General features: G+C 45.0%; 2 protein-coding genes across 2 annotated transcripts in view; one reads left to right on the forward strand and one right to left on the reverse strand.

Moving 5' to 3' along the window:
• The first annotated feature begins 680 nt into the window (after positions 1 to 680).
• On the forward strand, positions 681 to 6,258 carry LOC138765474 (gastrula zinc finger protein XlCGF57.1-like). The gene is made up of 3 exons (XM_069942513.1): positions 681 to 781; positions 933 to 1,038; positions 1,499 to 6,258. Exons 1-3 carry the CDS (start codon positions 681 to 683, stop codon positions 2,327 to 2,329), a joined length of 1,038 nt encoding a protein of 345 aa, XP_069798614.1. The 3' UTR covers positions 2,330 to 6,258.
• A 1,255-nt stretch (positions 6,259 to 7,513) lies between these two features.
• LOC138765475 (uncharacterized) overlaps positions 7,514 to 22,900 on the reverse strand; it is a 63,511-nt gene continuing 48,124 nt past the window's right edge. Inside the window, exons 5-6 of the mRNA XM_069942514.1 lie at positions 15,475 to 15,607; positions 7,514 to 7,869 (exon numbers count right to left, since the gene is read on the reverse strand). Of these exons, the coding sequence (XP_069798615.1) occupies positions 7,612 to 7,869; positions 15,475 to 15,607 (391 nt within the window). The 3' untranslated portion in view covers positions 7,514 to 7,611. The remainder of the gene's footprint in view (positions 7,870 to 15,474; positions 15,608 to 22,900) is intronic.

The raw sequence follows: 22,900 nt of genomic DNA on the forward strand, positions 1-22,900 counted from the left end.
TTGGTCTGCACGGGCAGCGAGTCGTCGTGGATTGGAGAAATCCTCATCTGCCAGCAGGAGTTGTATGACCTCAGGCATTTGTTTGAGGAAAAATTGCCAGAAAAGGAAATCAGGTTTGTGTCTGCTAACGCCAGCATCTCGTCCATGAGGGCAGATGGGATTCTGTCTCCTAGCCCATCCAGGTGTAGGAGTCTGGAGGAGCGCTGCTGCGCGGAGAGGCCGAAGGTGTCGAGAAGGAGGTTCTTGACGGTGAGGTATTTACCTTCCTCCCATGGGTTGTGGATGAGGTCGTCCACCCTGGCCGCGGTCTCTTCATCGAGCATGCTCATGATGTGGTAGAACATCGTGGTATCTGGTGAGGTGTGTTGGAGGCGATCTGCGCTTCCACCTGCCCGAACCAAGTGCGTGGGCAACGCATCCAGAAGGGGGGCAGTTTCACCGCGACTGTGTTGATTTCTCCGGAATCCATATTGAGAAGCCAGAAAACTGCCTGGACTTGCTGGGTTCACCAATGTAGTGGTTGCTACATGAATTGAAACTCACTACCACCACGTTGGGGGTTTCAACTAACTGTTTATTTCAAACTTTGCACGCGCACCTTTAAGAACGGCGTGAGCTCCACCCCCGCGTTGTCGGGGACATCACCACACTTGCCCAAGGTGCACTCTTTGTTCAAACACATGCAGCACAGAGGTCCCCTGACAGTGCCATCTCCTCGTGGCTGCCTTCCGGTGGGGCCAGTTCGCCATGAGTATGTGCGCCGCCGCATTTATTCTTCAAGGTAATGACTTAGCTGTTTGCAATGTTGTTATAATGTTTGATACAGGGTGGACTGGTGAGCCGAAGCTGGAAGCTGATAAAGGTGAGAATGGTGGTGTAAACTATTCAGAGTTTTACAGTAATGGCAATTTGTTTTTACATTTCTTTGACAGGCTACCAGAAAGGGTTGCAGGCAGGAATTCCAGTCCTGAGGGATATCAGGAAGTGTCAGCAGCCTCTGACCATGAAAGGGACAATGCTTCCTTCTCCTGGGAACAGGTATTGGACCTCGGTCTAGCAGCCCCCGTGTGTACCCACCCAGTTCAGAGTGTCCCAGGGCCCCGACCGAGGGGAGAGCTGATAAAACCCAGAGGAGGAGCTGCGTTGCGGCGAGACGAGGTTCTGTTTGTGGGATTGCGGTGGGGTCTTTAAAGCAACTGATTGGGGGCGTTGTTGACTTGGAGAGACAGATTGGGGACATTGTTCCCAACTGGAAAGGTGATAGGAGGGCAGGTGGTTGGAAGCAGGACACCATTCCGGGTGCCGGCAGAGACCTAAGCATCGAGATCTCTACTTGCTTTGAGATTCGAGAGGTTGTCTTTGTTTCTCCTCTTGATTGGCCGGGTTGGGGGGCAGTTGGGGGGGTGGGGGGGGGGAGGGAATCACCACCATGAAACCATTTCAGTGTCCAGACTGTGGCATAATCTTTAAACTATCCAACGCCCTTGTAACACACCAGCAGGTCCACGGTGCAGAGAGGTCCTTCACCTGCTCAGAGTGCGGAAAGGGATTCGTTCAGTCGTCCTCCCTGCAGTCCCACAAGCGAGTTCACACCAAAGAGAGGCCATTTACTTGTTCAGATTGCGGGAAAGGCTTCACCCGCTCGTCCTCCCTGCTGAGACACCAATTGACTCACACTGGCGAGAGGCCCTTCACCTGCCCCGAATGTGGGAAGGAGTTCACGCAGTCATCTCACCTGCTGGCCCACCGGCATCTCCACACCGGCGAGAGGCCGTTTCCCTGCCCTGTATGTGGGAAGGGGTTCACCAGATCGTCCCACTTGCTGGCCCACCGGCATCTCCATACCGGCGAGAGGCCGTTTCCCTGCCCCGAGTGCGGAAGAGGCTTCCCCTGTTCCTCTGAGTTGCTGAAACACCAGCTGATCCACACAGGAGAAAGACCCTTCACCTGCCTCCAGTGCGGGAAAGGCTTCACCCGCTCGTCGTCCCTACTGAAACACCGATCGACTCACACCGGGGAGAGGCCCTTCACCTGCGCTGAGTGCGGGAAAGGCTTCGCCTATTCCTCTGAGCTGCTGAGGCATCAGCGGATCCACACAGGAGAGAGGCCCTTCACCTGCCCCCAGTGTGGGAAAGGTTTCACCCGCTCGTCCTCCCTGCTGACCCACCAATTGATTCACACCGGGGAGAGGCCCTTCACCTGTGCGGAGTGTGGCAAGGGGTTCAATCGCTCCTCCTCCCTGCTGAGGCACCAGTCATCTCACATGGCAAAAAGCCATTTACCTACTCCCTGTCCAGGAATGGCTTCCCCCAGTTGTCCTCCCTGCTGAGACACCAGTAAATCCACACCGGAAAGAAGATTCAGTGAATCTTCTCAACTGCTTAGGCACCAGCTGAATCACACTGGTTCATACATGCAGCAATAGAGCAATAATGACACAAGACTGCAGAGTGTAGTTACGTTAAGTCAGAACGCAGGGAACTGTGGTACAGGATGCAGGCGAAAGGGAGAAGTAGTTAAGACAGTGCATTTTCTCATAAGCAGACAGTACAAAAGAAACTGTCAGGCTTGTGAATCTTCTTCCTGATGGAAGCAGGGAGAAGAGACGGAGACCAGGGTGGGATGGATCCGTTAATATCTGCTGACTATTGAACCAAAGTGAATTTATGATCGAACAGTACAAGACCTTCAGCCCCCGATGTCGTGCTGACCTGTGTGAACCTACTCCACGACAATCTCATTTTTCCCATCTCACCCATAACCCTCTCTACAGGTGCTCCCCTACTTACGATGGTCCGACTTACGGTTTTTTGAAATTACGATGGAACAATAACTATCGGTATTTACTTTCATGTAATATGTTCATGTAAGGTAGATTTGTAGCGTGCCCACGGATGGCTTTTTGGAGCCTACCAGGGGATCGATGGTTTCGGATTGGATGCTATGTAATGAACCTGTAAGGTGGTTAAGGAACCAAAGGTAATGGAACCCCAAGGAAGTAGTGATCATAACATGATAAGAATTCAGATTCAAATTTAAAAAGGAGAAGATGATATCAGGTGTGTCCATATTTCAGTGGAACAAAGGAAATTACAGTGGGACGAGAGAGGACCTGGCCTAAGTGGACTGGAAAAGTCAGCTAGAAGGAGGGACGGCAGTGCAGAATTGGGTGATATTTCAACGAAGTAAGGAAAGGACAGGATAGATAATAGAAAGTTATGAATGGAAAAATGGCACAAATATGGCTAACAAGAGAAGTTAAGGCTAAAATAAAAGCAAAAGGGAGGGCACATAAGGAAGCAAAAAATTAGTGGGAGAACAGGACTGGGAAACTTTTAAAAACTTAAAGAAAGAAACTAAGAAAGTCATTAGGAAAGATGAATTATGAAAGGAAGTTGGCAAATAACATACAAAAATATGCTAAGAGTTGTTTTAAATATGAAGAGTAAAAGAGAGACACAAGTTGATATAGGACCGATCAATTTTTTGAGGAAATCTCAAGTAGGGTGGACAAGGGAGAGGCTGTGGATGTTGTATATTTGGATTTTCAAAAGGCCTTTGATAAGGTTCTGCATAAGAGGCTGCTTAATACAATGAGAGTCCATGGACTTGTAGGAAAGATATTAGATTGGGTGGAGCGTAGGGAGGTAGCAAAGGGTGGGAATAAAGGGATCCCGTTCTGATTGGTTGCCGGTTACTAGTGGTGTTCCGCAGGGGTTGATGTTGGGGCCACTTTTTTTTACAATGTATATCGATGATTTAGATTATGGACTGAATGGTTTTGTGGTGAAGTTTGCAGATGTCACCTAGAGAGGTGGTGGAGCATGAAGTGTTGAAGAAACTGAAAGGTTGCAGAGAGACCTGGACAGCTTAGTGTGCAAAGAAATGGCAGATGAGATACAATGTTGATAAATGTACATTTGGAAGAGGAAATAAACAGGCAGATGTTATTTGGATGGGGGAAAAAAATTCAGAAGCGCAAAGGGCCTTGGGGATCCTTGTACAGGATAACGTAAAGGTTAACCACCAGGTTGGATTGACAGTAAAGAAAGCGAATGCTATGTGGGCATTCATTTCAAGAGGAATAGTGTATAAGAGTAAAGACGTGTTGATGAAGCTCCGTGGGGTACTGGGGAAACCTCAATGGGAGAAGTGTATGCGGTTTTGGGCCCCTTATCTTAGGAGGGATCTAATGATGTTGGAGAGAGTACAGAGATTTACCAGGATGATTCCTGGAATGCAAGGACTAACATATGAGGAACATTTATTGGCTCTTGGACTGTATTCATTGGAGAATAGGAGAATGAGAGGGAACATGTATAGACATTTCAAATGTTGAAAGGATTGGACAGAGAAGATGTGAATAAGATGTTTCCCTTGATGGGTAAATTCAAGACAAGAGGGCACAGTCTTAGAATTAGAAGGTACCCATTTAAAACAGAGACGAGGAGAAATTTCTTCAGCCAGAGGGTCGTGGATTTGTGGAATTTGTTGCCACATACAGTTGTGGAGGCCGGATCATTGGGGGAGTTTAGAGAGGAGACTGATAGGTATCTAATTAGTCAAGGTACTAAGGGATATGGAGAAAAACCTGCAAGTTGGAACTAGATGTGAGAATGGTTCAGCTCATGATGGAGTGGCGGAGTAGGCTCAATGGCTGAATGGCCAGCTTCTGTTTCTTTATCTTGTGATCTTGTAATTGCAAGCATTGACGATTTTTCCAATAAATGGTGATAATTCCTCTAAGGTGGATTCTTTGTAGCATCCTTGGTCAATGAAAGCATGCAGAGACTGATACAGCGCTGTTGGGAGAGAGCAGGGCAGTGGGATCAGTGTGGGGACTGATACAGCACTGTCGGGAGAGAGTGGGGCAGTGGGATCAGTGTGGGGACTGATACAGCACTGTTGGTTTACTTGGTATACCTGTATTTTTTTTGACTTGCAATGGGTTTGTCGGAACACAACCCCATTGTAAGTTGAGGAGCACCTGTATTTTTCTTGCATCCGTGTCCCTCTCTGAGAGTCTTGAATGTACCCACTATACCAGACTCCACCCCAATTGCTGGCCATGTATTTCACGCACCTATTACTCCCTGTGTCTGTTTTTTTTTAAAGTACCTTTGACATCTCCCCAAAACCTTTCTCCACTCACTTTGAAAAGATGCCCTCTGGTGTTTGTTACTGTCACCCAAGGTCAAAGATGCTGGCTGTCCACCCCATTGAAACTAATACACCTCTATAAGTTGCCTCTCATCCTTCATCGCTCCAAAGAGAAAAGCAAAAGTCCTTTTAACCTAGCTTCATCTGATGTGATATCCACTCCGGGCGATGTCCTGGAAAATCTCCTCTGCACCCTCTCCAGAGCATCGACAGCCTTTGTGTAATGAGACAACCAGAACTAAATGCAAAACTCTTTTCAGAATGTTCACATTGCTGGATGAAGGAAAAGCTGTCTGAATACAAACTCATCACTTAACCCCACGTCTACTGACTGCAGCCTGATGGAAGGGGGTGAAAGAGAGTGTGACTGGTGTGGGATGGGTTGGAGTAGTTTTGGGCTCCTCGTTTAAGAAAGGACGTGCTAACGTTTGAGATGGTCCAGAGGAGATTCGCAAGGAAATTTCTGGAAATGAAAGGTTTATCATATGAGGAACGTTTGATGACTCATTGGAACTTAGGAGAATTTGGGGGAGGGAAATCTCATTGAAACAATTTGAATGTTGAAGGCATGGGCAGAGTAGATTTGGAAAGATTGTTTTCCATGGTGGGAGAGTCTCGAACAAGAAGGCACATCTTCAGGATTGAAGGGCGTCTGCTTTGAACAGAAATTTATTTAGCCAGAGGTTGGTGAATCTGTGGAATTTGTTGCCATTGGGTGTATTTAGGGCAGAGATTGATAGATCCTTGATTAGCCAGGGGATCAAAGGTAGGGTGAATGGGAGAATGATTGAATAGTAGGGCAGACTCAATGGGCTAAATAGCCTATTTCTGCTCCACTGTGGCTCCTTTAACACATTGGCAGCTCCCCCCAAATGAGCAGGAGGTGATGATGGACTGGAGGTTAGGTTGCGTGATGGTCTCCGCTGCATTCAGTGCCTTTCTGGAACACATGAAATTGATGAAGGATCTCAGCAGGTCGTGCAACATCCATAGAAAGTGACAGGCCTGTGCCCTTCATCAGGGAGCACAGGTTCTGTAGGTGATGGGAAGATAGTGGGGGATGGGGGGTTGCCAGAGGGCGGTTCTCTGATGGGAGAGAGGAAGGGAAAGGGACAGAGGGGGCTGGTGGAAGGGACAGGGACAGAGGGGGCTGGTGGAAGGGTCAGGGACAGAGGGGGCTGGTGGAAGGGACAGTCTGGGCAACGGACTAAGGGAAAAGGAGGGAGGGAGTCTGGGGGCTGGAAAGAAAGTGAGGGCATAGATTATCAGAAATTGGAGAAATTGGGTGGTTGGAGAGCGCTGGGATAGAACGCTCTGCGGTTTCTTGCATCCTCGGGTGGGATAGTTCCCTTCCGGTGATGAATCCAGGATAGGAGTCTCTTCGGTGAACAAAAAAATGGAGTCGTTGGGTGAAGATTCCAAATGACCTCGAGCTTTTCTTTCCTCACTCCATCCCATGGTGTCGACGAGCATGGGCAAGGACAGGGTGTCGATGGTGTTAACTGCTGAGAGTTTGAAGCTCTCCAGCATCTGCCCCTCAGCACAAGTTGCATCCACAGGGACGTGTGCTCACCAGACTGGAAGTCCAGCAGCGCGTCCACAGTGGGGAAAGGGTCTAAATGTGTTGCGCGTGCATTGAAATGTGGACACTGAGGCACTACAGGCTTCAGTGTCCGCAGGGATTTTTGTCTTATTGGAGAGACATGGCATGAGAACAGGCCTTTCTGCAAATGCACCCTTGTGACCAACTAACCGACCAACCTCATGCCTCTTTGGAATGTGGGAGTAAGCCGGAGCACCAATGAGAAAGCTCATGTGGGGAAAATAAGGGGAGGTTGGATAGGCTGGGGCGTGGGATCCTGAAGGGGTTGGGGGTGGGGGGGAGGTTTAAAGATTGGGAGAAGCATCGACAAGCTAAATAGTTGTAGTCTTTCTTCCCCACCCCACCCCCCTGCAAAAAAAGTTGGAGATTCCTAGATTCCTAAACTAGAGGGCACAGATCCAAGGTGAGAGGGAAAAGTGACCTGACGGGCACCCTCCTCACCACCTGTGGGTGGGGGAGGGGGATTTGGAGTGAGCTGCTGAAGGAAGTGGGAAAAGCAGGGACGATTGTCACCTTAAAGAGACATTTGGATGAGTTTGTGGCCAGAAAAGGTTGGGAGGGACAGGGGCCAACTAGCTTGGTCGGTACGGTCACGCTGGGAGAAAGGGCCTGTCTCCCTGCTGGTGAACTCCCGAACTATATTACAAGCTTGAGGTGCTCCTATTTTCTTGTATTGTTATAATGTGCTACTGGCATGACTTGTTTGAATAACCCGAAACGTACTGATGTCCTGTAATAAAAGTTGTTCTTTGTTATAAATGCATTTTTTTAACATATCTCATCAATAGAAATAAAATGCTTCTTTCTTCCTCCTTTGCTGATAAAGCCTACACATCCTTTTGTAAAATTCAATATCTACTTCTGACCCATCTCATGCGCAAGTTGGAACCATTGAAGAAGATGGGTTGGTACATGGGGAGATGCCCGGGAACATTGAAACATTGCCGCCTGTGCTCTATCCTGCAGTCAGTGGGGTTCTTGGTCACGTGATGTGCTCCAATTGTCCAGGATTGGCTGTTTTGCTGAGTGGTCATTGACCCTGATGCGATGTCACTGCTGGACAAATTTCTGCCCTTTGATGAACAAACGACTGGGTTGGACAGCATCTGCGGGGGGAGGAGAACCGGGCGGTCAGCATTTTTGGGTCTGGAAATGGGCACTAATTTGGGGGGTGAGGGGTTGAAAGGTGGAGCGAGGATGAGTGCACTAGAGTTGAAAGGCTGGAGGAAGGGGGGGTGACAGAGCAGAGGGGCGAGTGAAGGTAGAGAGCTGATGAACGAGCAGGCCAAAAGGAGATGGGAGAACTCGGCAAGCCAAGCAACCTCCATGGAAAAGAAAGTTCCGTCAACACTTCAGGTCAAGACCCCTTCAGTGAAGATTGGGGCAGGAGCAGAAGAAAGTAATGAAAAGGGGTGCGGGAAAGTCAGGTGGGGGGGGGGTAGGAGCTGCTGGACAAGATAGATCAAGGAGGAGATTATGGAAGGAGCAGAGGAGGAGGGACAAGGGAGATCTGGAGAAGGTGATGAAATTAGGACTGGATTGAGGGAAATGGGAAAATACAGTGTTCGTTCCCTTGGGATCTACATTGCTCAGGAGGATTTTAGATCAAGAGGTGCACAGGAGATTTACAGGGACGCTGCCTGGGTTGGAGGGTGAGGATAGGTTGTGTGAACTTGGTCTTTTCTCTTTGGAGGGTGAGGGGTGACCTGATGGAGGTGTATAGGATACTGAGAGGCATTGATCATGTGGACGGCCTTTTACCCAGGGCTGAAATGGCTAACACGAGGGGTCATTGTTGTAAGGGGCTTGGCAGTGGGTGAATTTTTAATGTGTGTTGTGAGCATATGGAATGCACAGCCGGCAACAGTGGTGGAGGCAGGTGCAAGAGGATCTTTCAAGAGACAATTGAGTAGATGGAACTGAGAAAAATGGAGGGTTACACAGTGGGGAAATGCTTGGCAATTGTTATCAGGTTAGCACAACGCTATGGGCTAAAGGGTCTGTACTGTGCAGTAGATTTTTAGGTTCCATGTTCTTCAATGTCTCGGTGCCAGGAGGATTAATCCAATTACAACAGCCTTTGGCCCAGGGCCAAGTCCAGGTAGGCTGGAGAGTGCAGTCCAGGCCATTTACATGGATCCAACGGCAAGGTGTGCACTAATGGGTGGGGTGGAACCAAACATGATTGGCAGCTGGTGTGCCCTCCGTCGGTAGGAGGCAGTGCTGTCACATGACAGTCAAAACCCTTCCCAGTACATGGCCTGAGTTGGGACAAACACATCCACCCAACAAACTCTCAACAACTTTGAAATGTGCACTGCTGGAAGCATTCCTGCTCTGTGGGATGGGAGCTGCTCTGCTCCAGATTGGATGAAATTTCAGAAGCTCAGAGCATCAGGAAAACGTTCCTCCCTTCCAAGGATGCTGCCTGCATTTCCTGCTGCTCCCTGAGAGCTGTTGCATTTTGGGAGGTCTAACAAGAGTAGGACCTCAATGGTGAATGGTGGGAGTATGAGTGTTGTGAGCAGAGGGTGGATACACAAAACTGTACAGAGTAGGTGTCAAAATGATACACTGAACACCATGAGCACTGCCTCCAAATACTGTTGCACTGAGGTTTTCCTTTACAATAAAAAACAGCATTGCATTTGCCTTCCTAATTATTTGCTGTGCTTTTGACCTAATTATTTTGATACAAGGATGCATTGATCTTTTTGCATGTGTTGCCCTTGACGTAGCTCATCCCGCTGGAAGACTTTTCTCCCCTTTGCACCCCATCTGCTGTCGTTTTACTGACCCACTCTTCACACGATGTCACCCAGCATGGGCACAGGCCCTTTGGACCCATCTGCTGACTAAAATAACCTGCCCACATACCTGCATTTGGCCCAAATCCCTCTAAACCCATCCCATCCAGGTGTCCGTCCAGTCGCTGCACTAGGACCTGCCTCAACCACCTCCTCCGGCAGTCCATTCCACACGCCCACCACCCTCTGTGTCAAAAAAAAGTGATCCTCTCAGGTTCCCGTGAAATCTCCCCGCTCCCCACCTCACCTTAAACCGGTGTCCTGTGGTTACCCATTCCCCGACTCTGGGCAAAGGGCTTGTATTCACCTGATCCATTCCTCTTCTGATGCAGCACACCTCTGTGAGATCACCCCTTTCTACCACCAAGCCAATTTCCTATCCATTTAGCTGCCTCACCTTGGTGAATCAAGGGGGAGCCTGTAATGGAGGATTTAGACCAGCTTATGCAAGAAGGGATGCAATTGCATCAGAAGACAAAATCTAAATTCCACCATGGGGCCCAGGGATGCAGTTGAATAGGAAGACATAATCTAAATTCCACCATGGGTCCCAGGATGCATATGAATCAGTCAACATGATCTAATTTCCACCATAAAGCCCAGAGATGCAGTTGTCTTTTTTTGGTCGCAGACTGTCAGGAGACATTGAAGATAATTAAATCATTTATTCAGAGAGATCAACTATGAGTAAACAACTTTTGGGTAATATAAGTCATGGTCCCACTGCTGAAGTTCGAGACTCTCGGAGAGGTGGCAACATCTCTCAGCAAGAAGAAGAACTTCTAGACTCCAACCAATGTCCCGGTCGGGGGAGGTGGAGAAGCTGCTACCAGTGCCCAGACAACCTACTACATCTGTGCAGTCATTGCCTCACTTTGGCAGTTGGGACCAGTCCAGGCGTTGATAAGTATAATTGGGAAGGGCTTGCATATTGTACTTTGAAATCAGCTTTTGAATTTGTAATAAACATTTGTATAAACTGAACTGCTCTCGGTGTGGGTGTCTATTTTCTTTCAGTAGCTCAAACACTGTGACCAATCTAAAATGAACAAAGTGAGAGGTACAAGTTTACCCAGGACAATTGGTGCTGCGAGCAGGGTTGGTCTCAAGATGTTTCGCCGAAAGAAAGAGGTGAGCCCTGAGCAGTTCTTGATTCCTGGATGGACTTCCAAAGACGATGGGTTTGGCATGTTGGCCAATACCCTGTCTTTGTTGGGACCGAGCCAAAGAATGGGAGGATAAGCATGTCCAAACGATCTGCCGTAATATTAAACTCCGGCAGCAGCTCTGTGCAGATAAAGAAAAGCATGGAGTAGAACTCAATCCACATCGTATTCATGCCATGATAAGGAATGGTGACAATCCTGATGTAATTGATGATTGGGACGGGATATCTGGAATGATGACAATGGTAATAATGCAGATACTCCTCAGCATATGCCTAACATACTACCCTCTCCACCCACTGTTCACGCCCGCCCTGTAAGGCAGCAGATTTTCCAAACAGACAGAGAGGGAGAGGGGTGGAATGTATCTGACGAGATTGAAGAGGTAGATCCCCTGATCTCACTAGAGGACCCAGGGGAAGGTATCCGAACCCCTGCTTATGCTCAATGGCCCACCCCCTCTACGGGAAGGCCTAGGCTTCGTCCCGTCCACTGGGCAAAGGACCCTGTGGGCTAAAGTGGGAGCAGGGGTCAAGAGCAGACAATCATACGTGACTTCTCCATAAAAGAGCTGGCTGCCATTGGAGGTCGATTTAGGCAAAAGGCGGGAGAAACTCTGGCAGCCTGGCTCCTGCGTGTTTGGGAGCAAGGAGGGGGTACTGTATATTTAACCCCTGAGGAATTGTTAGGATTAGGAACATTTACTACTGATATCCGGGTCACTGCTGAGCTGCAGGGTAGAGGAAGAGAGGTGGATTATTTACTTGCCGCTCTAGGGGATGCCATGCTACGAGTATACCCATCACCAGTCGATTGGGATTTACATTTACAGAACAATTGGGGCACCCCAGAGGAGGGTATAGCAGTAATTCGTCAAAAGGCCCTGGCCTCTGCCTTGTATGCAGGGCATTTGAGGCTGTGGGCATATGGGGGGAGCCCTGATGAAGAGATATTTACAGCTGGAATGCATACCCGATTGGTTCGTTCCGCTCAACCCACTGTACGGGGACTGGTTCTGTCCGTAAATAGTCCGCTTATTGGGCACTCTGTGTCTGAGGCGGTGCATGCCTTATCTGGGCTTCGAGAATTAGAGTTGGGAGGTAAAATCCACTGACGTACAACCCAGGTGAAATCAGACAAGCAGGATGAAAAGAGAGGGGCTGCTGCTAATAACGGACCGACAAGAAAGGACCTTTTTTGAACCTTGTTAAAGTTAGATGTACCTAAAAGTGATATTGATGGGAAACCTACTGCGGTCCTTTATGCCCTTTAGAAGAGGAAGGCAGGGGAATATCATCCCCAGCTGCTGAGTCCTCCTGGCCCAGCTGTGCCTTCTGCTCCCACTGCTGCTCCTATTGAGCCAGCTTCTCTTGCGCCAGTTACCCGTGATGAGATACAACAATTGGTTAAAAAGGCTCTTATGGATAATAGTGGCATGTGGTCCTGGAAGCCCCAAACCCGACTAAGGCATGAGGGTGCAGGCGGGGTTCCCATGTCTACTCCATTGAGATATGGCAGATACATGGGACCTGCGGCCCTACATACCGATAACAATCCATTGGGGTGGGGGTAATGACCACCAATATTTGGCCTTGGTCGACACCGGTGCGGAGCACTCGGTGATTCCTGGTAACCCTGACCTCTGGACTGGACAAACATTTCGAATAGAGGGGATAAAGGAAATAAAAGTTCGCGCCACGGTGGGTGATGGCCCTTCCCCTGGTGGCTGCCACTGACAACTGTATCTTGGGTATCAATATGTTGGCCAGTACAGCCCTTAATACTAGTCAAGGGGGATTTACATTTGGAATTTGGACTATTACGAAAAGACTAGTGGTGGGTCAGTCTAAGTGGGATCCTGTGATGGTGCCTCCCCCCCCCCCCGAAACATTCCACAATATCGCCTCCCTGGAGGGCAGGAAGAGAAGAAGAAGGGGTAGTGAGGCCCGCAACGTCGCCCTTTAATAGCCCTGTTTGGCCGGTCCAGAAGCCAGATGGCTCCAGGAGAATGACAGTTGACATAAACATGCCCCACCACTTACTTCAGCAGTTCCGGACATTGTTACCCTTATTGAAAACATTGCTACTGGGAACTCAGGAACATGGTATCCTGTCATTGATCTCGCTAATGCCTTCTTCAGTATTCTTATGGATGAGGTCTCACAGGATCTGGGGCGCCAGTATACCTTCACCCGCCTCCCTCAGGTCTATGTACACTCTCCCACTATTTGCCACAGCCTAACTGCCCATGAGTTGGAGACGGTGCCAGTATCACCTTCTCTCTCGATTCACCATTATATTGATGATGTGATGATCCAAGGGGCCATGGAGGAGATGGTACAGGAAGGTATGGAGAATGTCCAAGATGCCCTGATGCAAAGAGGGTGCACCATTAACCCTGCCAAGGTACAGGGCCCGTCCCAGACGGTTATCTTGAAATTCAGTGGCATGCTGGAGAACAGGTGGTTCCCGATAAAGTTCGCAATAAGATCACAGTCTTGGCCACTCCTACTAGTAAAAAAGAGACCCTATGGTTATTGGGATACTGGCGACGCCATATTCCACACTTGGCGTTACTTTTATGTCCTCTATACAAGATTACCCAAAAGGAAGCAGACTTTTTATGGGGTGACGATCAGAAAAGGGCGTTCCAGTCCGCCAAGCAGACGTCAGCGTCCCCTTTTTAACAGGAAATTTACTTTCTCAAAGGAGAGTGGCAACCCGCTCTCCCAGAGGCACACTTGATGGATCGAACCTCATCCCAACTAAGGGGTGGTCCCAACAAAGACAGCGTATTGGCCTACATGCCAAACCCATCGTCTTTGGAAGTCCATCCCGGAATCAAGAACTGCTCAGGGCTCACCTCTTTCTTTCGGCGAAACATCTTGAGACCAACCCTGCTCGCAGCACCTATTGTCCTGGGTAAATTTGTACCTCTCACTTTGTTCATTTCACCCCGTATCCCAAATATGCCCTACGAACTACAGGACTCTGTTACTGATCATGTGGCCTCCTGGAGCCTCTGGCAGAAACAAGAAGGCCGCCGAGTCACGCTCAGATTTTGGTCACGAACCATGCCCGAGGTTGCCACTTGTTATTCTGCTTTTAAACAACAGTCATTAGCCTGTTACCTGGCCCTGCTGGAGATGGAAAGAATGACAGGTGATGCAGATATCCAGTTGCGACCTGCACTTCCAATAATGAACTGGGTCCTGGCTAATGACGCTAATCTAAAGATCAGGCAGGCTCAGCAGTCTTCTATTGTTAAATGAAAGTGGTATGTTCAGAGTTGTGCAACCAGAGGGCCTGAAGGGGTGGGCCACATACACGAACAGGTGGCCGATCTTCTGTCTCGTCATGAGGATGTTGAACCCGCCTTGCCCCCCTCCCCTACCCCCTTCACCAGTTCAGTGGGGTAAACCATATGATTTGCTCACTCCAGCAGAACAAGAGGATGTCTGGTTTACTGATGGTAGCAGCTGGTGGGTGCAAGGAAAGCAGAAATGGAAGGCGGTGGCTTACCATCCCAGGTCAGGAACTCACTTATTGGAGGAGGGGGATGGTGGCTCCAGTCAGTATGTTGAGTTGAAGGAGGTCACTTTACCACTAGACCCCCATGATCACCCTCTTCACTTGTTAACTGATTTCTGGGCTGTGGCTAATGGACTAGTGGTATGGATGCCTGATTGGCAAAAGAATGACTGGCTGGTACATGACCGCCCAGTATTGGACAAACAGTTGTGGCAGCTGTTGTGGGATGCTTCCCATCATCGTGAGATAACCGTATATCACATTGACGCCCATACCAATGCGACGACGAACATGGCACAACATAATACAGTAGCAGATCAGCTTGCCACTATCAGCCGCACCGATACCGTCCCCCTAGCTCAATGGGCGCACGAACAGACTGGCCATTTGGGGGAGAAGGGATCAGCTATGTGGCCCCATACACATGCCTTACCCGTCCATCAGGACGATGTCTGTATGGTCATGCGTACATGCCCAGCATGCCAGCTTGTGAAGTCCCGCACCGTTCCTCCTGGTCCGCATGGCCGAATAAGACGGGGAGCTCGCTCGGCTGCGGTCTGGCAAATTGATTACATAGGCCCTATGCCAGACTGTATGGGTAAACGTTACGTCCTAGTAATGGTTGACACCTTTTCGGGCCTGGTTTTTGCTTTTCCCACCAAGACGGCTGACCAAGTTAGCACTATCCAAAGACTAAACAATGTAATTTCTCGTTATGATGTACCAGAGGAAATTCAGTCTGATAACGGCTCGCACTTCTCTGGGAAGGCAATCTGTGATTGGGCAGCTGACAACAGTATTTTAAGGGTCTACCATATTCCTTATTACCTGCAGGCTGCCGGGTTAGTTGAACGAATGAATGGCTTACTGAAGGAACAATTTCGTTTGTTAACACCACTGGGGACCCTGAAGGGGTGATGCCATGTGCTGCAGCAGGCAGTCGACAATTTGAATCATCGCCCTTTAAAGGGAGGTACACCTTTCCACCGACTTCTTCACACTTCTGAACTACAGCCTATTCCAGAGGAAAAACAGTCATTGCCCCCCATTCCCGAACTAGAGAATGTTGGATCAAAGGTATGGGTGGCACCACCAGGTAGTGGCCCTCCTGTAAAAGGGGAAATAGTGACACCTGCCCAGGGTAACAGTCAGTGGGTAGCTATTGAAGGACAAGATGGTTTAGTTTGTTTAAATACTGAACACTTACAGCATCGTGAGTGACATATGTCAGGCTTTTCTGTTCCAGATCCTCCGTCTTGTGCTCCTGCTGATCTGGCTTAACAGCTGCTTTGGTGCCAGCAATTGGATTTGTAATGTCAAGGATGTTCCGAGGGAGTTGCCTGTGGGGGACACGGCCCGATGCATTACACCAATCATGCTATCGGTCACCTGCCTCAAGTGCAGCTTATATAAATATGTTATTGCCGGTCACAGTTCCTTTATTCTGTTTGTTTTTTTAAATTTTTTTTATTTTTCACACTATAAACCATATTGATCAAGATACATACATTTTCCTTTTCAAATATATACAGTGTCGTTTTCTCCCCCCTTCCCTCCTCCCCTCCCTCCCTCCCTCACCTCCCCTCCCACTTATTTAAAGTTCAGAATCTAAGATACATTAAACCCGTTAAATAATGTTGTCACTCAATAAAAATAAACAAGAAATTCCACTGAGTCAGTTCTTTTCATTATCTTCTCCTGTCATTTTAGGTGGTAGATGTCCACGGTAGGTTTTCTCTATTGTGTTTCATGTATGGCTCCCATATTTGTTCAAATATTGTAATGTTATTTCTTAAATTGTATGTTATTTTTTCTAATGGAATACATTTATTCATTTCTATATATCATTGTTGTATTCTCAAATTATTTTCTAATTTCCAGGTTGACATAATACATTTTTTTGCTACAGCTAGGGCTATCATAACAAATCTTTTTTGTGCTCCATCCAAAGCAAGTCCAAATTCTTTGTTTTTATATTACTTAGGAGGAAGATCTCTGGGTTTTTTGGTATATTGCTTTTTGTGATTTTATTTAGTATCTGGTTTAGATGTTCCCAAAATTTTTTCACTTTCTCACATGTCCAAATTGCATGAACTGTTGTTCGCGTTTCCTTTTTACAGCGAAAACATCTCTCTGATACTGTTGGGTCCCATTTATTTAACTTTTGAGGTGTAATGTATAACCTGTGTATCCAGTTATATTGTATCATACGTAACCTTGTGTTTATTGTATTTCTCATGGTTCCGGAGCATAGTTTCTTTCATGCTTCATTCTTTATCTTTATGCTTAGATCTTGTTCCCATTTTTGTTTGGTTTTACCATTTGCTTCCTCATTCTCCTTTTCTTGTAGTTTAATATACATGTTTGTTATAAATTTTTTGATTATCATTGTATCTGTAATCACATATTCAAAATTACTTCCTTCTTGTAACCTCAGACTGTTTCCCAATTTGTCCTTCAAGTAGAATTTCAGTTGGTAGTATGCCAACCTTGTATCGTCAGTTATATTATATTTATCCTTCAATTGTTCAAAGGATAATAGTTTATTTCCCGAAAAACAATTCTCTATTCTTTTGATCCCTTTTTTCTCCCATTCTCTAAAGGAAAGGTTATCTATTGTAAAAGGGATTAGCTGATTTTGCGTCAGTATTAGTTTTGGTAGTTGGTAATTTGTTTTATTCCTTTCTACATGAATCTTCTTCCAAATAATGATGCAATACCGGAGAATTTCTACGTAGTACCAATTTTTCATCCCATTTATATAATATATGTTCAGGTATCTTCTCCCCTATTATATATAGTTCTAAACTAGTCCAATCTGACTTTTCCCTTGTTTGATAAAAATCTGATAGGTATCTTAATTGTGCGGCTCTATAATAATTTTAAAAGTTTGGTAGTTGTAAGCCTCCTTGTTTATACCATTCTGTTAATTTATCTAGTGCTATCCTCGGTTCCCCCCTTTCCATAAAAATTTCCTTATTATTTTCTTTAAATCCTTGAAAAATTTCTCTGTTAATCGTATTGGTAATGTCTGAAATAAATATTGTATCCTTGGGAAAATGTTCATTTTAATACAGTTTATCCTTCCTATCAGTGTTAGTGGTAAATCTTTCCAATGCTCTAAGTCGTCTTGTAATTTTTTCATTAGTGGATAATAATTGAGTTTATATTGATGGCTGAGGTTTTTATTTATTTGTATACCTAGATATCGCATTGCTTGCGTTTGTCATCTGAATGGTGATTCTTTCTCAAATTTTGAGAAATCCGCATTATTCATTGGCATTGCTTCGTTTTATTTGCGTTAATCTTGTACCCCAACACTTCTCCATATTCCTTCAATTTCCTATGTAATTCTTTTAATGATATTTCTGGTTCTACTAAGTATATTATAACATCATCTGCAAATAAACTGATTTTATATTCCTTGCCTTTTATTTTTATCCCTTTTATTTTATTTTCAGTTCTTATCAGTTCTGCTAGTTCTTCTATGGCTAATGCGAACAATAAAGGAGATAGTGGGCATCCCTGCCTTGTTGATCTGATTAAGTTAAATTGTTTTGATATATATCCGTTTACTGTCACTTTCACCAATGGCCCCTTATATAATGCTTTAATCCAATTAATATATTTCTCTGGTAAGCTGAATTTTTGTAGTACTTTGAATAAATAATTACATTCTACTCTGTCAAAGGCCTTCTCTGCATCTAAAGCAACCGCTACTGCTGGAGTTTTATTTCCTTCTACTGCATGAATTAAGTTAATAAATTTACAGATATTGTCTGTTGTTCGTCTTTTTTTTAATAAATCCAGTTTGGTCTAGATTTACTATTTTTGGTACATAGTCGGCTAATCTGTTTGCTAATAGTTTAGCTATTATCTTGTAATCTGTGTTAAGTAAAGATATTGGTCTTCTTTGGCTTGGCTTCGCGGACGAAGATTTATGGAGGGGGTAAAAAGTCCACGTCAGCTGCAGGCTCGTTTGTGGCTGACAAGTCCGATGCGGGACAGGCAGACACGGTTGCAGCGGCTGCAGGGGAAAATTGGTTGGTTGGGGTTGGGTGTTGGGTTTTTCCTCCTTTGCCTTTTGTCAGTGAGTTGGGCTCTGCGGTCTTCTTCAAAGGAGGTTGCTGCCTGCCAAACTGTGAGGCGCCAAGATGCACGGTTTGAGGCGATATCAGCCCACTGGCGGTGGTCAATGTGGCAGGCACCAAGAGATTTCTTTAGGCAGTCCTTGTACCTTTTCTTTGGTGCACCTCTGTCACGGTGGCCAGTGGAGAGCTCGCCATATAACACGATCTTGGGAAGGCGATGGTCCTCCATTCTGGAGACGTGACCCACCCAGCGCAGCTGGATCTTCAGCAGCGTGGACTCAATGCTGTCGACCTCTGCCATCTCGAGAACTTCGACGTTAGGGATGAAAGCGCTCCAATGGATGTTGAGGATGGAGCGGAGACAACGCTGGTGGAAGCGTTAGGGATGAAAGCGCTCCAATGGATGTTGAGGATGGAGCGGAGACAACGCTGGTGGAAGCGTTCTAGGAGCCGTAGGTGATGCCGGTAGAGGACCCATGATTCGGAGCCGAACAGGAGTGTGGGTATGACAACGGCTCTGTATACGTTTATCTTTCTGAGGTTTTTCAGTTGGTTGTTTTTCCAGACTCTTTTGTGTAGTCTTCCAAAGGCGCTATTTGCCTTGGCGAGTCTGTTGTCTATCTCATTGTCGATCCTTGCATCTGATGAAATGGTGCAGCCGAGATAGGTAAACTGGTTGACCGTTTTGAGTTTTGAGTCTTTGCCCTCAGACAGCTCCAAGAAAAGTGCAGAGAACAAAACAAAGGACTCTACATCACCTTTGTTGACCTCACCAAAGCCTTCGACACCGTGAGCAGGAAAGGGCTTTGGCAAATACTAGAGCGCATCGGATGTCCCCCAAAGTTCCTCAACATGATTATCCAACTGCATGAAAACCAACAAGGTCGGGTCAGATACAGCAATGAGCTCTCTGAACCCTTCTCCATTAACAATGGCGTGAAGCAAGGCTGTGTTCTCGCACCAACCTTCTTTTCAATCTTCTTCAGCATGATGCTGAACCAAGCCATGAAAGACCCCAACAATGAAGACGCTGTTTACATCCGGTACCGCACGGATGGCAGTCTCTTCAATCTGAGGCGCCTGCAAGCTCACACCAAGACACAAGAGAAACTTGTCCGTGAACTACTCTTTGCAGACGATGCCGCTTTAGTTGCCCATTCAGAGCCAGCTCTTCAGCGCTTGACGTCCTGCTTTGCGGAAACTGCCAAAATGTTTGGCCTGGAAGTCAGCCTGAAGAAAACTGAGGTGCTCCATCAGCCAGCTCCCCACCATGACTACCAGCCCCCCCACATCTCCATCGGGCACACAAAACTCAAAACGGTCAACCAGTTTACCACTGGTCTATATGACACTAGTATAAGTGGATCTTTCCCTGTCTTTGGTATTACTGTAATTATTGCTGTTTTACATGACTCTGGTAAGCTTTCTGTTTTATCAATCTGGTTGATTACTTCTAGAAGGGGAGGAATTAATAAATCTTTAAATGTTTTATAGAATTCTATTGGGAATCTATCCTCTCCTGGTGTTTTATTGTTCGGTAGTTTTTTTATTATCTCCTGTATTTCTTATATTTCAAATGGTTTTGTTAATTTATTTTGTTCCTCTGTTTGTAATTTTGGTAGTTCAATTTTAGTTAAAAATTCATCTATTTTATCTTCTTTCCCTTCGTTTTCAGTTTGATATAGTTGTTCGTAGAATTCTCTAAAGTTTTCATTAATCTCCGTTGGATTATATGTGATTTGCTTGTCTTTTTTCCTTAATGCCAATACAATTCTCTTAGTTTGTTCTGTCATAAGCTGCCACACTAGAATTTTGTGCGTTTTTTCTCCTAGTTCATAATATTTCTGTTTTGTCTTCATTATGTTCTTTTCCACCTTATATGTTTGTAGTGTTACATTTTTAATTTTTTTATCTGACAATTCTCTTCTTTTAGTTGTGTCATCCTTCATTGCTAATTCTTTTTCTATATTTGCTATTTCCCTTTCCAACTGTTTCCTGGTTGTAATCCTTCTTCGTCTTGGTTACATAACTTATTATTTGCCCTCTGATGAACGCTTTCATTGGGTCCCACAGTATAAACTTATCTTTCACTGATTCCGTATTTATTTCAAAGTACATTTTAATTTGTCGTTCAGTGAACTCTCTAAAATCCTGCCTTTTAAGTAGCATGGAGTTTAATCTCCATCTATACATTCTTTGTGGGATGTCCTCTAACTCTATTGTCAATATCAGGGGTGAGTGGTCTGATAATAGTCTAGCTTTATATTCCGTTTTCCTAACTCTCTCTTGCATGTGAGCTGATAACAGGAATAGGTCTATTCTTGAGTATGTTTTATGTCTGCCCGAATAATATGAATATTCCTTTTCCTTTGGGTATTGTTTCCTCCATAGATCCAATAGTTGCATTTCTTGCATCGATTTAATTATAAATTTGGTTACTTTGTTTTTTCTATTAATTTTTTTCCAGTTTTATCCATGTTTGAATCCAAATTAAGATTGAAATCCCCTCCTATTAGTATGTTCCCTTGTGTATCTGCTATCTTCAAAAAGATATCTTGCATAAATTTTTGATCTTCTTCATTAGGTGAATATACATTAAGTAAATTCCAAAACTCCGAATATATCTGACATTTTATCATTACATATCTCCCTGCTGGATCTATTATTTCCTCTTCTATTTTGATTGGTACATTTTTACTGATTAATATAGCTACTCCTCTAGCTTTTGAATTATATGACGCTGCTGTTACATGTCCTATCCAATCTCTCTTTAATTTCTTGTGTTCTACTTCAATTAAATGTGTTTCTTGTATGAATGCTATATCAATTTTTTCTTTTTTCAATAAATTTAACAGTTTCTTCCTTTTGATTTGGTTATGTATTCCATTAGTATTTAAAGTCATATAATTCAACATAGCCATCTTATACTTTGTTTATCTTTCCTTTCCGTTTCCTCATCACCTTTCCTTCTTATCCATTTCTGTTTTCTTTTTTTAAGCACATTATAAGACAACATTTCTAAAACATAAAATATTTCCATTACTCTCCTATCTAAAAATCCTTTAACCCCATTATCCCCTCCCCTTCCTGAGTTGCCCTTTGTCCCTTGTTGGGCAACCACATCTCCCCTCTCCATTTGGATTTGCGAAATCACTCGCAAATGTCAACTGATTTCGCAGTGACCGTAACTCCTCCCCACCCAGCCCCCCCGAAAAGATTTTAATCTTCATATATAACAAAGGTCACTCTCTTAATTCCCTCCTTACTTCCTCTCTTCCCTTACTTTCCCTTATTAATTCTTATCTATACTCTATATATTTTCTTTTAAATACACATACACACATGTACACACATATATACATACACACACACACACACACACACACACATATATATATATATATATGTATACCCATATACACACATACATATAGTTTGTGGTCATTTTTACTCTCGTTACATGTCTTCATCTCTCTGTCTGTTTTGTAGTTGTTCTGCAAATTTTCGTGCTTCCTCCGGATTCGAGAATAGTCTGTTTTGCTGCCCTGGAATAACTATTTTAAGTACCGCTGGGTACTTTAGCATAAATTTATATCCTTTTTTCCATAGGATCGTTTTTGCTGTATTAAACTCCTTTCTCTTCTTCAGGAGTTCAAAACTTATATCTGGATAGAAAAAAAATTTTTGACCTTTGTATTCCAGTGGCTTTTTGTCTTCTCTTATTTTCTTCATTGCTTTCTCCAATATATTTTCTCTTGTTGTATATCTTAGGAATTTTACTAAAATGGATCTTGGTTTTTGTTGTGGTTGTGGTTTCGGGGCTAATGTTCTATGTGCCCTTTCTATTTCCATTTCTTCCTGTAATTCTGGTCTTCCTAGGACCCTGGGGATCCAATCTTTTATAAATTCTCTCATATTCTTGCCTTCTTCATCTTCCTTAAGGCCCACTATCTTTATATTGTTTCTTCTATTATAATTTTCCATTGTATCTATCTTCTGAGATAACAGTTCTTGTGTCTCTTTAACTTTTTAATCAGATTCTTCTAATTTCTTTTTTAAATCATCTACTTCCATTTCTATGGCTGTTTCTCGTTCTTCCACCTTGTCCACTCTTTTTCCTATATCTGACATGACCATCTCTAATCTATTCATTTTTTTCTTCTGTACTTTTTATTCTTCTTTTTATTTCACTAAATTCTTGTGATTGCCATTCTTTTATTGATTCCATGTATTCTTTAAAAAAATATATATCCATGTACTTGCCCTTCCCTTCTTCTTCCATTTCTCTGTGTTCTTCCTCTTCTTTTCCTCTGAGTTGGTCATCTGTTGTTTCTTTGATTTCCTTTTACTCTCTTCTTTCTTGCTCTCGTTATTTTCTGTGTTTTCCTCTTGTTGTTGTGCTGTGGCTGTCATTCTCAGCTGTGGAGATCGACTTCTCAGCTGGTCCCCCCTCCCGTCAGTGTTTTTTTTGTCATGCACGGTTACACACTTTTGCTTGGCTCCGCGAGCCATTTTTGTAGACCCGAGCTCGGGACTTCGACT

Source organism: Narcine bancroftii, chromosome 5, assembly GCF_036971445.1.
Source record: "Narcine bancroftii isolate sNarBan1 chromosome 5, sNarBan1.hap1, whole genome shotgun sequence".
Taxonomy (NCBI): Eukaryota; Metazoa; Chordata; class Chondrichthyes; order Torpediniformes; family Narcinidae; genus Narcine; species Narcine bancroftii.

Coding starts and splice junctions, on each gene's coding strand:
- LOC138765474 (XM_069942513.1), top strand. CDS start 681: ATGCAGCACAGAGGTCCCCTGACAGTGCCATCTCCTCGTGGCTGCCTT. Junction 782..932: donor CGCCGCATTTATTCTTCAAG/GTAATGACTTAG, acceptor TTTCTTTGACAG/GCTACCAGAAAGGGTTGCAG. Junction 1,039..1,498: donor CTTCCTTCTCCTGGGAACAG/GTATTGGACCTC, acceptor GTAACACACCAG/CAGGTCCACGGTGCAGAGAG.